We start from the raw sequence: 12,818 nt of genomic DNA on the forward strand, positions 1-12,818 counted from the left end.
AGAGACGGGGAGGGAGAGACGGGGAGGGAGAGACGGGGAGGGAGAGACGGGGAGGGAGAGACGGGGAGGGAGAGAGACGGGGAGGGAGAGAGAGAGACGGGGAGAGAGAGAGACGGGGAGAGAGAGAGAGACGGGGAGAGAGAGAGAGACGGGGAGAGAGAGAGAGACGGGGAGAGAGAGAGAGACGGGGAGAGAGAGAGAGACGGGGAGAGAGAGAGAGACGGGGAGAGAGAGAGAGACGGGGAGAGAGAGACGGGGAGAGAGAGACGGGGAGGGAGAGACGGGGAGGGAGAGACGGGGAGGGAGAGACGGGGAGGGAGAGACGGGGAGGGAGAGACGGGGAGGGAGAGACGGGGAGGGAGAGAGACGGGGAGGGAGAGAGAGAGACGGGGAGAGAGAGAGACGGGGAGAGAGAGAGACGGGGACAGAGAGAGACAGGGGACAGAGAGAGACAGGGGACAGAGAGAGAGAGAGAGATGGGGAAGAGAGGGGAGAGAGGGGGTGGGGTGGGGCAGATGGGGGGGGAGAGAGAGGGTGGGAGAGAGGGGGGTAAAATTGGGGGGTAGCGATGGGGGAAGAGACAGGGGAGGGGGGAGAGAGAGGGGGGGAAAGAGGAGGTTGAGGGGGGAAGGGGGGTGAAAGAGGGAAAGAGTAAGACAGAGTGTGGGAGAGAGAGTGGATGGGGAGAGGGGTGTAGAGAGAGTGTGGGAGAGAGCGTGAGTAAGAGAAAGAGTGAAAGAGAGTGAGAGAGTGAGAATAAGAGAGAGAGAGAGTGAGTTGTGGGTGAGAGTGCAGAAGAGAGTGTGGGAATGAGAGACGGAGTGGGGGACGGAGTGGGAAACGGAGTGGGGGAGGGAGTGGGGGAGGGAGTGGGGGAGGGAGTGGGGGAGGGAGTGGGGGAGGGAGTGGGGGAGGGAGTGGGGGAGGGAGTGGGGGAGGGAGTGGGGGAGGGAGTGGGGGAGGGAGTGGGGGAGGGAGTGGGGGAGGGAGTGGGGGAGGGAGTGGGGGAGAGTGAGAGAGAATTAGAGAGAGAGAGAGGGTGAGAGAGAAAGAAAGAAAGCGAGAGTGAGGAAGAGTTAGAGAGAGGGAGAGAGGGGAGACAGGGAGAGGAAGAAAGGGAGAGAGGGAGACTGAGAGTGTGACAGCGAGAGAGAGGGAGGAAGGGAGAGGGAGAAAGAAAGAGCCAAAGAGCGAGAGAGTGGGAGGGAGGTGGGAAAGAGAGTGGGGGGGGGAAGAGAGTGGGGGGGGAAGAGAGTGGGGGGGGGAAGAGAGTGGGGGGGGGAAGAAAGAGAGTGGGGGGGGGGAGAAAGAGAGTGGGGGGGGAGAAAGAGAGTGGGGGGGGAGAAAGAGAGTGGGGGGGGAGAAAGAGAGTGGGGGGGGAGAAAGAGAGTGGGGGTGGGGAGAAAGAGAGTGGGGGTGGGGAGAAAGAGAGTGGGGGGGGAGAAAGAGTGGGGGGGGAAGAAAGAGAGTGGGGGGGGGAAGAGAGTGGGGGGGGGAAGACAGTGGGGGGGGGGGAAGAGAGCGGGGGGGGAAGGGAGAGAGATGGGGGGAGAGAGATGGGGGGAGAGAGATGGGGGGAGAGAGATGGGGGGAGAGAGATGGGGGGAGAGAGATGGGGGGAGAGAGATGGGGGGAGAGAGATGGGGGGAGAGAGATGGGGGGAGAGAGATGGGGGGAGAGAGATGGGGGGAGAGAGATGGGGGGAGAGAGATGGGGGGAGAGAGATGGGGGGAGAGAGATGGGGGGAGAGAGATGGGGGGAGAGAGATGGGGGGAGAGAGATGGGGGGAGAGAGATGGGGGGAGAGAGATGGGGGGAGAGAGATGGGGGGAGAGAGATGGGGGGAGAGAGATGGGGGGAGAGAGAGATGGGGGAGAGAGAGATGGGGGAGAGAGAGATGGGGGAGAGAGAGATGGGGGAGAGAGAGATGGGGGAGAGAGAGATGGGGGAGAGAGAGATGGGGGAGAGAGAGATGGGGGAGAGAGAGATGGGGGAGAGAGAGATGGGGGAGAGAGAGATGGGGGAGAGAGAGATGGGGGAGAGAGAGATGGGGGAGAGAGAGATGGGGAGAGAGAGATGGGGGAGAGAGATGGGAGTCAGAGGCGGGGTGGGGCAGAAAGGGGGAGGGGGGATAGAGAGGGGGAGAAATGGGGGGTAGAGATGGGGCAAGAGACAGGGGAGGGAGAAGAGAGAGGGGGGAAGAGAGATGGTCGGGGGGGGAAGGGCGGTGAGAGAGGGCAAAGTAAGACAGAATGTGGGAGAGAGGGTGGGTGGAGAGAGAGGGGTGTAGAGAAAGTATAGGACAGTAAGAGTGAGAGAGTGAGAATAAGAGTGAGAATGAGAGAGAGAGAGAGTGAGAGTTGTGGGTGAGTGTGCACAAGAGAGTGTGGGAGTGAGAGACGGAGTGAGAGAGGGAGTGGGGGAGAGTGAGAGAGAATTAGAGAGAGAGAGTGTGAAAGAGAAAGAAAAAAAGCGAGAGAGAGAGAGGAAGAATTAGAGAGAGGGAGAGAGGGGAGACGGGGTGAGGATGAAAGGGAGAGAGGGAGACCGAGAGAGTGTGACAGCGAGCGAGAGGGGAGTCCGAGAGAGTGTGACAGCGAGCGAGAGGGGAGTGCGAGAGAGGGAGAGGGAGGGAGGGAGAGAGGGAGAGGGAGGGAGGGAGAGGGAGGGAGGGAGAGGGAGGGAGGGAGAGGTAGGGAGGGAGAATGAGCCAAAGAGCGAGTGGGAGGTGGGAAAGAGAGGGGGGGGGGATGAGAGTGGGGGGGGCAAGAGTGGGGGGGGCAAGAGTGGGGGGGGGGCAAGAGTGGGGGGGGGGCAAGAGTGGGGGGGGGGCAAGAGAGGGGGGGGGGCAAGAGAGGGGGGGCAAGAGTGGGGGGGGCAAGAGTGGGGGGGCAAGAGTGGGGGGGGCAAGAGTGGGGGGGGCAAGAGGGGGGGGGGGCAAGAGGGGGGGGCGAGCGGGGGGGGCCAGAGCGGGGGGGGCCAGAGCGGGGGGGGCCAGAGCGGGGGGGGCCAGAGTGGGGGGGGCCAGAGCGGGGGGGGCCAGAGTGGGGGGGGCCAGAGTGGGGGGGGCAAGAGTGGGGGGGGCAAGAGTGGGGGGGCAAGAGTGGGGGGGGGCAAGAGTGGGGGGGGCAAGAGTGGGGGGGGCAAGAGTGGGGGGGGAAAGAGTGGGGGGGGAAAGAGTGGGGGGGGAAAGAGTGGGGGGGGAAAGAGTGGGGGGGGCAAGAGTGGGGGGGCAAGAGTGGGGGGGGCAAGAGTGGGGGGGTGCAAGAGTGCCCCCCTCTCTTGCCCCCCCACTCTTGCCCCCCCCACACTCTTGCCCCCCCACTCTTCGGGAGAGGGAGGTGGGCGGGGGAGGGAGGTGGGCGGGGGTGAGGGAGGTGGGCGGGGGAGAGATGGGGGAGAGAGAGATGGGGGAGAGAGAGAGGGGGGCGAAGAGAGCGGGGGGCGGCGAAGAGAGCGGGGGGCGGCGAAGAGAGCGGGGGGCGGCGAAGAGAGCGGGGGGCGGCGAAGAGAGCGGGGGGCGGCGAAGAGAGCGGGGGGCGGCGAAGAGAGCAGGGGGGAAAGAGAGCGGGGGGAACGAGAGCGGGGGGGAACGAGAGCGGGGGGGAACGAGAGCGGGGGGGAAAGAGAGCGGGGGAGAGAGAGAGAGATGGGAGAGGGAGGTGGGCAGGGAGAGGGAGGTGGGCGGGGGAGAGGGAGGTGGGCGGGGGAGAGGGAGGTGGGCGGGGGAGAGGGAGGTGGGCGGGGGAGAGGGAGGTGGGCGGGGGAGAGAGAGGTGGGCGGGGGAGAGAGGGGTGGGCGGGGGAGAGAGAGGTGGGCGGGGGAGAGAGAGGTGGGCGGGGGAGAGAGAGGTGGGCGGGGGAGAGAGAGGTGGGCGGGGGAGAGAGAGGTGGGCGGGGGAGAGAGAGGTGGGCGGGGGAGAGGGAGGTGGGCGGGGGAGAGGGAGGTGGGCGGGGGAGAGGGAGGTGGGCGGGGGAGAGGGAGGTGGGCGGGGGAGAGGGAGGTGGGCGGGGGAGAGGGAGGTGGGCGGGGGAGAGAGAGGTGGGCGGGGGAGAGAGGGGTGGGCGGGGGAGAGAGAGGTGGGCGGGGGAGAGAGAGGTGGGCGGGGGAGAGAGAGGTGGGCGGGGGAGAGAGAGGTGGGCGGGGGAGAGGGAGGTGGGCGGGGGAGAGGGAGGTGGGCGGGGGAGAGGGAGGTGGGCGGGGGAGAGAGAGGTGGGCGGGGGAGAGAGAGGTGGGCGGGGGAGAGAGAGGTGGGCGGGGGAGAGAGAGGTGGGCGGGGGAGAGAGAGGTGGGCGGGGGAGAGAGAGGTGGGCGGGGGAGAGAGAGGTGGGCGGGGGAGAGAGAGGTGGGCGGGGGAGAGAGAGGTGGGCGGGGGAGAGAGAGGTGGGACGAGAGAGAGATGGGGGAGAGAGAGAAGGGGAGAGAGAGCGAGCGCGGGAGAGAGAGAGTGCGCGGGAGAGAGAGAGAGCGCGGGAGAGAGAGAGAGCGCGGGAGAGAGAGAGAGCGCGGGAGAGAGAGAGCGCGCGGGAGAGAGAGAGCGCGCGGGAGAGAGAGAGCGCGCGGGAGAGAGAGAGCGCGCGGGAGAGAGAGCGCGCGGGAGAGAGAGAGCGCGGGAGAGAGAGCGCGCGGGAGAGAGAGAGAGCGCGGGAGAGTGAGAGCGCGCGGGAGAGAGAGAGCGCGGGAGAGAGAGAGCGCGGGAGAGAGAGAGCGCGGGAGTGAGAGAGAGCGCGGGAGTGAGAGAGAGCGCGGGAGTGAGAGAGAGCGCGGGAGAGAGAGAGAGCGCGGGAGAGAGAGAGAGCGCGGGAGAGAGAGAGACCGCGGGAGAGAGAGAGCGCGCGGGAGAGAGAGAGCGCGCGGGAGAGAGAGAGCGCGCGGGAGAGAGAGAGCGCGCGGGAGAGAGAGAGCGCGCGGGAGAGCGAGCGAGCGCGGGAGAGAGAGAGCGCGGGAGAGAGAAAGAGAGCGCGGGAGAGAGAGAGAGCGCGGGAGAGAGAGAGAGCGCGGGAGAGAGTGCGCGGGAGAGAGTGAGAGCCCAAGATAGAGAGAGACAGAGAGTGAGAGGAGCAGAAGAGAGAGTGAGAGTGTGAGTGAGAGGTGCAGGAGATGGAGTGGGGTTGGGGAGGGAAAAGAGACAGACAGAGAGAGACAAAGTGAGAGAGAGAAAAAGGTGTTGGTGCCACATATATAACTTTGAATACAATACTGATAACCTTTCAAGACCATCAGTAGAATTAAGCTGTTGTGGTGCAGCAAAATATAAAAGGCCCGTTACTACATGGTTGCAGTTGCAAGATAAATAACAACAGACCAGGAAGGCATCTCATTGGATGTAACAGTGGGGGAGATTGCCTCAGACAGTTGGGATGCAGGTTTATTCACACAACCCACCAAAACAATAACGTTTTCATCAACTGTAATAATCTGGAACAAAATCAGAAATTGCTGGAGATACTCAGCAAGTCTGGCAGCTTCTGTAGAGAGAAATCAGTTAAAAGATTGGGCCCAGTGACTCTTGTTCAGAACACCTTCCCTGAAGGAGGGTCATTGGAGCCAAGATATTAACTCTGATGTCTCTCCACAGATGCTGCCAGACCTGCTGAGATTTTCCAGCAATTTCTGATTTCCAGTATCTTCAGTTTTTTTTTGTAACGATTTGGAAGTGTGCTAGCTGGAAGAAAGTTGGATGAGACAATTTTGTTTGCCTTTTGCAGTTCATAAGATCAAGCTACAACATTTTTATTGTCGTGACCAAAGTAGTCAGGTTTTAGCATTTGTAAACACACCACTAATTTCAGTCTCATTGTTACTTCTTCCCATATCACCCTCCTTCATTAATATATAGTTTCCTATTGATTCATGTAACATTGCCTTACCTCCTCAGTTAATCTTCTAAAGGTATGACCATCAGACAAACCAATTTCAGGTTGCTGTTCCTGCAGGAGTTTCCTTTCTCTTTCAGTCAGTGGATTAATATCAAGGTGATTCACTTCCTCTTGTTGCTGTTGGAATCTTCCCTTCTTAGTTTCATTGTCCTAGATATGAAGCATCAATGTTAGGGGATAAAGATTCTCTCTTTGTCTGTTTGAATACCCATCAAATGAACATATTATCCACTAGTTAAATTTGTGGTGTCTTTTTATTGTTCTGCAGTTAGAACATCAAGACAAATGATCTACAGGGAATCAACACTTTTGTAAACATACAGTACTGCATTGCAAGACTCTATATGCATACTTTAATGTGAGAGAATTTGGATATGTATATAAATTCACAGCCAGTGAGCAAAATGTTAGAATCTAATACTGAGAGCCTATTTTGTAGTTTAGATATATACCCTTTAGAAACAGTCTGAAGTGACTTCAAATTCATTTAGGATTAGGATGAAAGCCAAAATTAGAGGTTAGTATTTCAGGAATATCTTGTGATGCACACTGAACCACATACACACAGTAATATTATGCACCTCAGTTTGCAGTCTCTGTGTACACTTCTTGCATTTCCATTACCTACGCAAATTCAGAAAACGTGACAATTTCAGAGGCATGAGAGAAGATAGAATGGGAATTGTGGCAAGGATGAGACACGTCAATTCCAGCATCACCAAAGATAGTTGAAAAGAGATTTGGTCAATGTGTTCAAATTCATGAAACAGTATACATCGAAAGAATACATACACAGAAAAATTATTCATATTTGCAGAAGGGCAGAGAATCCAAGGATTTTGAGCTATCTGGCAAAAGAAGCAGAGGCAATGTGATGTTACAATCTTTTTAATGCAGTGTGATTAGGATCGAGAAGGCAGTGCCTAAATGTGGCTTTCAAATGGCATTAGATAAGCAATTACAAAGAATAAAATGTGCAGGGTCTTGAGGAATGGGAATGGAAAGCTGCAGCCCAGCCAAGCAGCAAAGTCACTGCTTCCCTGTGCCACTAGACCAGTATAGTCAAAGAGTATGCAGAAACACTTTCTAACAAGGGAAGTAGATTTGGGACCTCTGGAACAAAACTGTGATCAGGTACATAGGGAGGAATTCACAATGGAAAATCATTCACAAAGTAACATCAGGTCCTCATCTACGTTGGGCAGCAGTATTTTCAGCAGAAACTTGATTAACTGAAAATTATTTTCAGCTTTGGTTAATCATTTTCCTTCTTTTACTTAGTACTGCATGCTTTAAGTTATCATTTTCCTGCATTTTGGTGGTGGATAACATTATATCACAAACAGCCAAAATGTAGCTGCATCCTCAATAAAATCAGTATGTTGCCAAATCTTTAATATTTCAAGGCAATGGTTTCAAACCTGACCTCAGGATGCTGCATAACACACTTACACTCTGTGAGGTCTGTTGATATGTCATGGAATTGCTACTCGACTAGTCATCCAGTGACCCAGGTTGATGCTTTGGGTTCATCGGTTTAAATTCCATCATGGCAAATGGCAAAATTTGAATGCAATAAATCAAGAACTTAAAGTTCATCTAATGGTAACCACGAAATCATTGCCAATTGTCATTAAAAACCTATCTGGTTCATGAATGACCTAGGAAAAGAAAATATGCCATCGTCACCTAGTCTGATCTACATGTGACTTGAGATCCACAGCAATGTGGTTGACTCTGAAATGGCCTTTCATCTATTCAACTGTATCAAATAAAGTTTTTAAAAAAATTTTTAGTTGGTTTAGATACATCAGAAAAACAACTGGGTGAAGACATTAAATGGAAGATTATCCTGATAATGTTAGTATTGACCTTGTTGGAGAAATAAAGTGCTTCAGAGCTTATATCAGGGGATGATATTTAGAGGTGTTTCGGATCCAGTGTCCCATCTTCAGAACTCCTACTATAGAAAGGCCATCATTAAAGTGTGCAGAAAAGATTTAGTAGGATGCTACATTGACTGGAAGATCTCAGTCACAAGGAGAGGTTGGATAGGCTGGGACTATTTTTCACTGGAGGGTAGGAGAGTGTATGGGGACCTGGCAGAGGTATATAAAATCATGAGAGGCATTGATAAGGTAGATAGCCGACACAGTTTCCCCATGGTAAGGGTGGGTAAACCTAGAGAGAATAGATTTAAGGTGAGAGGGGAGAGATTCAGAAGAGTCGGTGGGAGGGGGGATAGATTTTTTTCACGCAGATGATGATGTGTATATGGAACAAGTTACCAGAAGCAGCGAATACAAATGGAAGTTTCCAGTGGAAGCGAATACAATTCTGTCACTTAAGAAACATTTCGACAACTACACAGATGGGATAGGTATGGAGGGAAATGGACTAAATGCAGGTAAATGTGATTAGTTTAAATTGTGAAAACTGGGTGGCATGGGCAAATTGAGCCGAAGGGTCTTTTTCCATGCTGGAGACCTCTATGACTCTGTATGCATCACTGATGCCACAAGGACCTGTATCAAGTCAGTCAAGAAAATATTCAGAGTCTAGATTAGAGTGGTGCTGGAAAAGCACAGCAAGTCAGGCAGCATCCGAGGAGCAGGAAAACCAACGTTTCGGGCAAAAGCCCTTCATCAGGAGTAGAGCTATTCCTGATGAAGGGCTTTTCCCCGAAATGTCGATTTTCCTGCTCCTCAGGTGCTGCCTGACCTGCTATGCTTTTCCAGCACCACTATAATCTCGACTCTGGCATCTCCAGCATCTGCAGTCCTTGTTTTTACCAAGAAAATATTCAGTTGACTTTCCCTAATAAGTGAAAAGGCAGCTCTCCTTGAGTGTAACAATATCAAACTAAGGGAAACGTTATTGTCGACAAATGTCTTCAAGAATGAATGATACTGCAAGAAATGTTGCCAGCAGGAAGCATCAAGTTCAGTCGGTACTAATATAATGCATACTTCTGTTCCAGTGCAATCTCACGTTATAAGAAAATTGCATAATTTGCCGCACCATCCAAATTAGTGGGGCCTGAATCATATCATAGCCAATATGGGTAAGTTCGCATTCTACAAACAATGGTCTAAATTCTTCAATTGCGTTAAAGCCAATTTTCGTTGAAGAAATAGGTGTTATAGCAGAACAGACTGTACGCAGAAAGTAGTAAATATTGTTGTGCAACATTTGAGAACATCAGTGATATCCAAATATCTCAAAAGAAAATGTTTTAATTTTATTGCAGACCGTATTGCTGTTTCCATTCAATAAGTGATCATCAGTGTATTTGCTTTTGTTTTTGTAAATTAAAAGGTTTTCATATATGCGAAACTTAAAAATCATGAACTGCTTTCATTTGACAGTATTTCAAAATTCGAAAAGGCTTGAGAGACATATTTTGAAGTTGGAATACTACATTTTTGATGCACGTTCACCACTGTTTATATGTTACCAAGTGATACCTAGATCCATGTAAACCTCATCAAATACACTATCCTCATTAACCCTTCTGAAAAGAATTCAGTCATGTTCATCAACACAGATTATCCTTCTGATATGCTTAATTGAGCTCTGCATCCAAATGGACTACAACAAGGATAGCAATAAGTGCTAAATGTTTAAAAGTCAAATATAAAGCTTCATATTTCTACTTTCATTGCCCTTTGTGTTCAAATAATACTATTTTGGGGGGAATGTGATGAATCTTCTGAAGGTCGACACACAGCTTTGCAGATCATGATGTCATATTTGGCCCTGCTCCATAGCAAGAATGGTTGAAGGCCTGGATACCACAGAGGCTGGAAGCCCTGATAACATTCTACTTCAGAACGACTGAAGATTTCTGTTCCAGTACCAGTTGTGTCCCTTGACAAGCTGTTCAAGTGGCGTTACAACACAGGAATCTACCTGGCAATGTGGATAATTTCTAGGTCATGCCCTGTCTAAAGAAAATCAGGACAAATTCAGTCCAAACAATTACTGCACTATCAGTGTAATCTTAATGAAAAAAAATGATGGAAAGCACCATAGACAATGTTATCAGACAGCACTTAATAAACTGATCACTGACATACAGTTTGGTTCTACAGCACCCATTTCATCTTTTGACCTAATTTGACTTTGTTCCAAACATGGGAAAAGCACACAGAATTCAAGAGGATAAGTGAAAATTGTTGCCCTTGACATGAAGGCCACATTTGACTGAGCTTGGCATCAAGCAGCCCTAGCAAAACTGAAGTTAATGGGAATTGAGAGGAAAAATCTCCAATTGTTGAGTCAAACTAACCAAAAAGAAAGATAACTGTGCTTCCCAGAACTTCTCATTCCAGAGACATCACTGCAGGAGCACCTCACCATCTTCAGTTGTTTCATCAACAACTTTCCCTATTCCGTAAGGTCAGAAGTTGGGCAGCTCAGTGATGATTGCACAACGTTCAGCACCTGTCAGATACGGAACCATGGCTAATTGCAACAAGACTTGAAAGGCATTTTGGTTTGGCTGATAAATTGCAAATAACAGTCGACAACATATCACACATGTGCCAGGTAAAAGCCATCTCCAACTAGACAGAATCCATCCATTATCCCTTGACATTCAATGTATCACCATCACTGCACCCACCCCTCCTCTTCCTCCTCCACCACCACCACTACCACCACCCACCCCGCATTAAAACATTCTTACAATTGACTAGAAACTGAAGTGGACTAGCTGTATGAATACTATAGCTTCAAGCTGGTCAGAGATAAGAAATTCTGTGGTAGGTAACTCAGCCCCTTCTTAAAACTAGTCCTCAACAAGTGAAGAGTACAATCGAATAACCCCACTTGGCTGGATGACTGCATATCCAACAACGTCTAAGGAGGTCAACATCATCCATGACAAAGCAATCTACTTGACTGGCAACCCATCTGACACCTTAAACATTCACTCCCTCCACCACTGACACACAGTGGCTGCAGTGTGTACCAATTACTAGATATAGTGAACAACTCACAAAGGCTGCTTAAACAGAAACATAGAAAAGAGGATTAGGAATAGGGCATATGAACCCTTGAGCCTGCTGTGCCATTCAATATAATTATGGCTGATCATCCAAGTCAGTACCTTGTTCCCACATTCTCTCCAGACCTTTAATCCTTTTAGTCCTAAGAATTAAATCTAACTCTTTCTTGAAAACATTCAATATTTTTTTATCTCAACCATTTTCTGTGGCACCTTCCAAACCTGTGACCTCCACCACCAAGGAGGACAAGGGCAGTCGATGCATACAAACCCCATGATCACCACCAAGCCACACCACATTTTCTATTCTTTTGCTGTCAGTCAAAATCCTGTGACTCCTTCCCCAAAAGCACTGTAGGTGTACCTACACTACATGATCGCAAGGTTTGAGAAGACAGCTCACTACCATTTTCTTGAGGTGACTTAGGGATTGCAATAAATGCTGGCATAACCAGCAATACCCACATCCAATGAATACATTTAAAAAAAAAGTGTCAATCATGTCCAGGATGTTTTGAGATAAGAAACCCCCACCCTTAATCAGTCCCTTACAATGCCACCAGAATCCCACTGTGGGGGGGAAGGGGAGAAGCATCGTAGATCATCACCAAAGACTAATAAAATACAAGTCTTCACAACACATTGGTAACTGACCTCACTTTGAATCCAGCCACTAAGTGTATATCTTCAGAATGAGCAAGATCATTTGTGTAGAGAGTAGGGTGCTGGAAAAGCACAGGTCAGGCAGCTTTTGAGAAGCAGGAGAATTGATGTTTCGGGCAAAAGCTCTTCATCAGGAATGAGGCTTTTGCCCGAAATGTTGATTCTCCTGCTCCTTGGATGCTCCCTGACTGGCTGTGCTTTTCCAGCACCCCACTCTCAACTCTGATCTCCAGCATCTGCAGTCCTCACTTTCTCCTAAAAGATCATTTGTGTGACTGATTTTCAAAAGAAGCAAAAGTAGAATACTTTCTGCCATTCTGGATTATTCATCTTTAACCACAGATAATCTATTAAAACCTTCTTGTCCTTTTATTTCCTTCCAAACATTAATCATACTAAGGAACTGGAATTGTTCACAAATTCTCACAAACATGTTAGTGAGTTGTAGAAAGACAAAGGCCTGTCAACAGGTCACTTGCTGGCTTTCAAAGATTAAGAGAGAGATGTTGTACAGGGAGTCAATTCTAAAATGAGAGGTCATGTAGACTGAATAGGACAGTAGTTCAGCTTTTCAGTTTAGAAGAATTGGGATAGCTGACCAATATAAATGGAAAAAAATTAAAAATCACCAGTTCTAATTAGGATTCTCAAAGCGCACTTCTCATTTACTTTTCATAGAATAGATGTACTGGACCTTTTGTACCCCAAGGTTCAATGGATCAAGTTTATTGTAACAATTGCAAGTGATTTTACACTCTGGTTGACATCTATCGCCCATTTCCCACATTCCGCAATCACATGATTCACAGAAGCTTCAGGCTTAAAGCTAGAAATCATTGTAGAAACCAATATTTCATTGTGTTTACAGAATAGATAGTAGGTTTCCATTGTAGTTTTTACAAGTTCCAGGTGCTTATATACCATTACAAAGCAGTCAACTATATTATCACTTGAACAGGTCTTAAAACAAAACATTTATCACTTCGTAACATGTTTTCATTCCATAATGTCAAAGAAAATCAGACTTTGAACAAAACAACTTGCATTATGATTTTATAAAGCTGAGAATCATTATTTCATTCTCTTAAATCAATTTATCTGACCACCAGCTCCCACAAGGACCAGGATAATCATTTTTTCATTATTTCAGAAGTTTTTTTAAAATTTAAATTGCATACGAAGTTACTTGGCCTGTTGAAGCTTTCATATCACACTGCTGGTTGGATTACTTAGTTTCTGGAGCAGCAAAGTAAGCATTATGCTTGG

The 12,818-nt window shown here is 50.0% G+C and overlaps 1 protein-coding gene across 2 annotated transcripts in view; it reads right to left on the bottom strand.

Annotated features, from left to right (window-relative positions):
* The window catches only part of ccdc17 (coiled-coil domain containing 17), a 130,709-nt gene that overhangs the window by 109,267 nt on the left and 8,624 nt on the right, over positions 1-12,818 (bottom strand). For both annotated transcript variants that reach the window (XM_087990575.1, XM_043699126.2), the window contains one exon: positions 5,870-6,028. Coding sequence is in view for 1 of the 2 variants with exons in the window: in XM_043699126.2 (XP_043555061.2) it covers positions 5,870-6,028 (159 nt within the window). In the remaining variant the exon portion in view is untranslated. The remainder of the gene's footprint in view (positions 1-5,869; positions 6,029-12,818) is intronic.

This window comes from Chiloscyllium plagiosum, unplaced genomic scaffold, assembly GCF_037043375.1.
Source record: "Chiloscyllium plagiosum isolate Xiang-an unplaced genomic scaffold, Cpla_swu_hap1 HiC_scaffold_9, whole genome shotgun sequence".
In the NCBI taxonomy this organism is placed as follows: Eukaryota; Metazoa; Chordata; class Chondrichthyes; order Orectolobiformes; family Hemiscylliidae; genus Chiloscyllium; species Chiloscyllium plagiosum.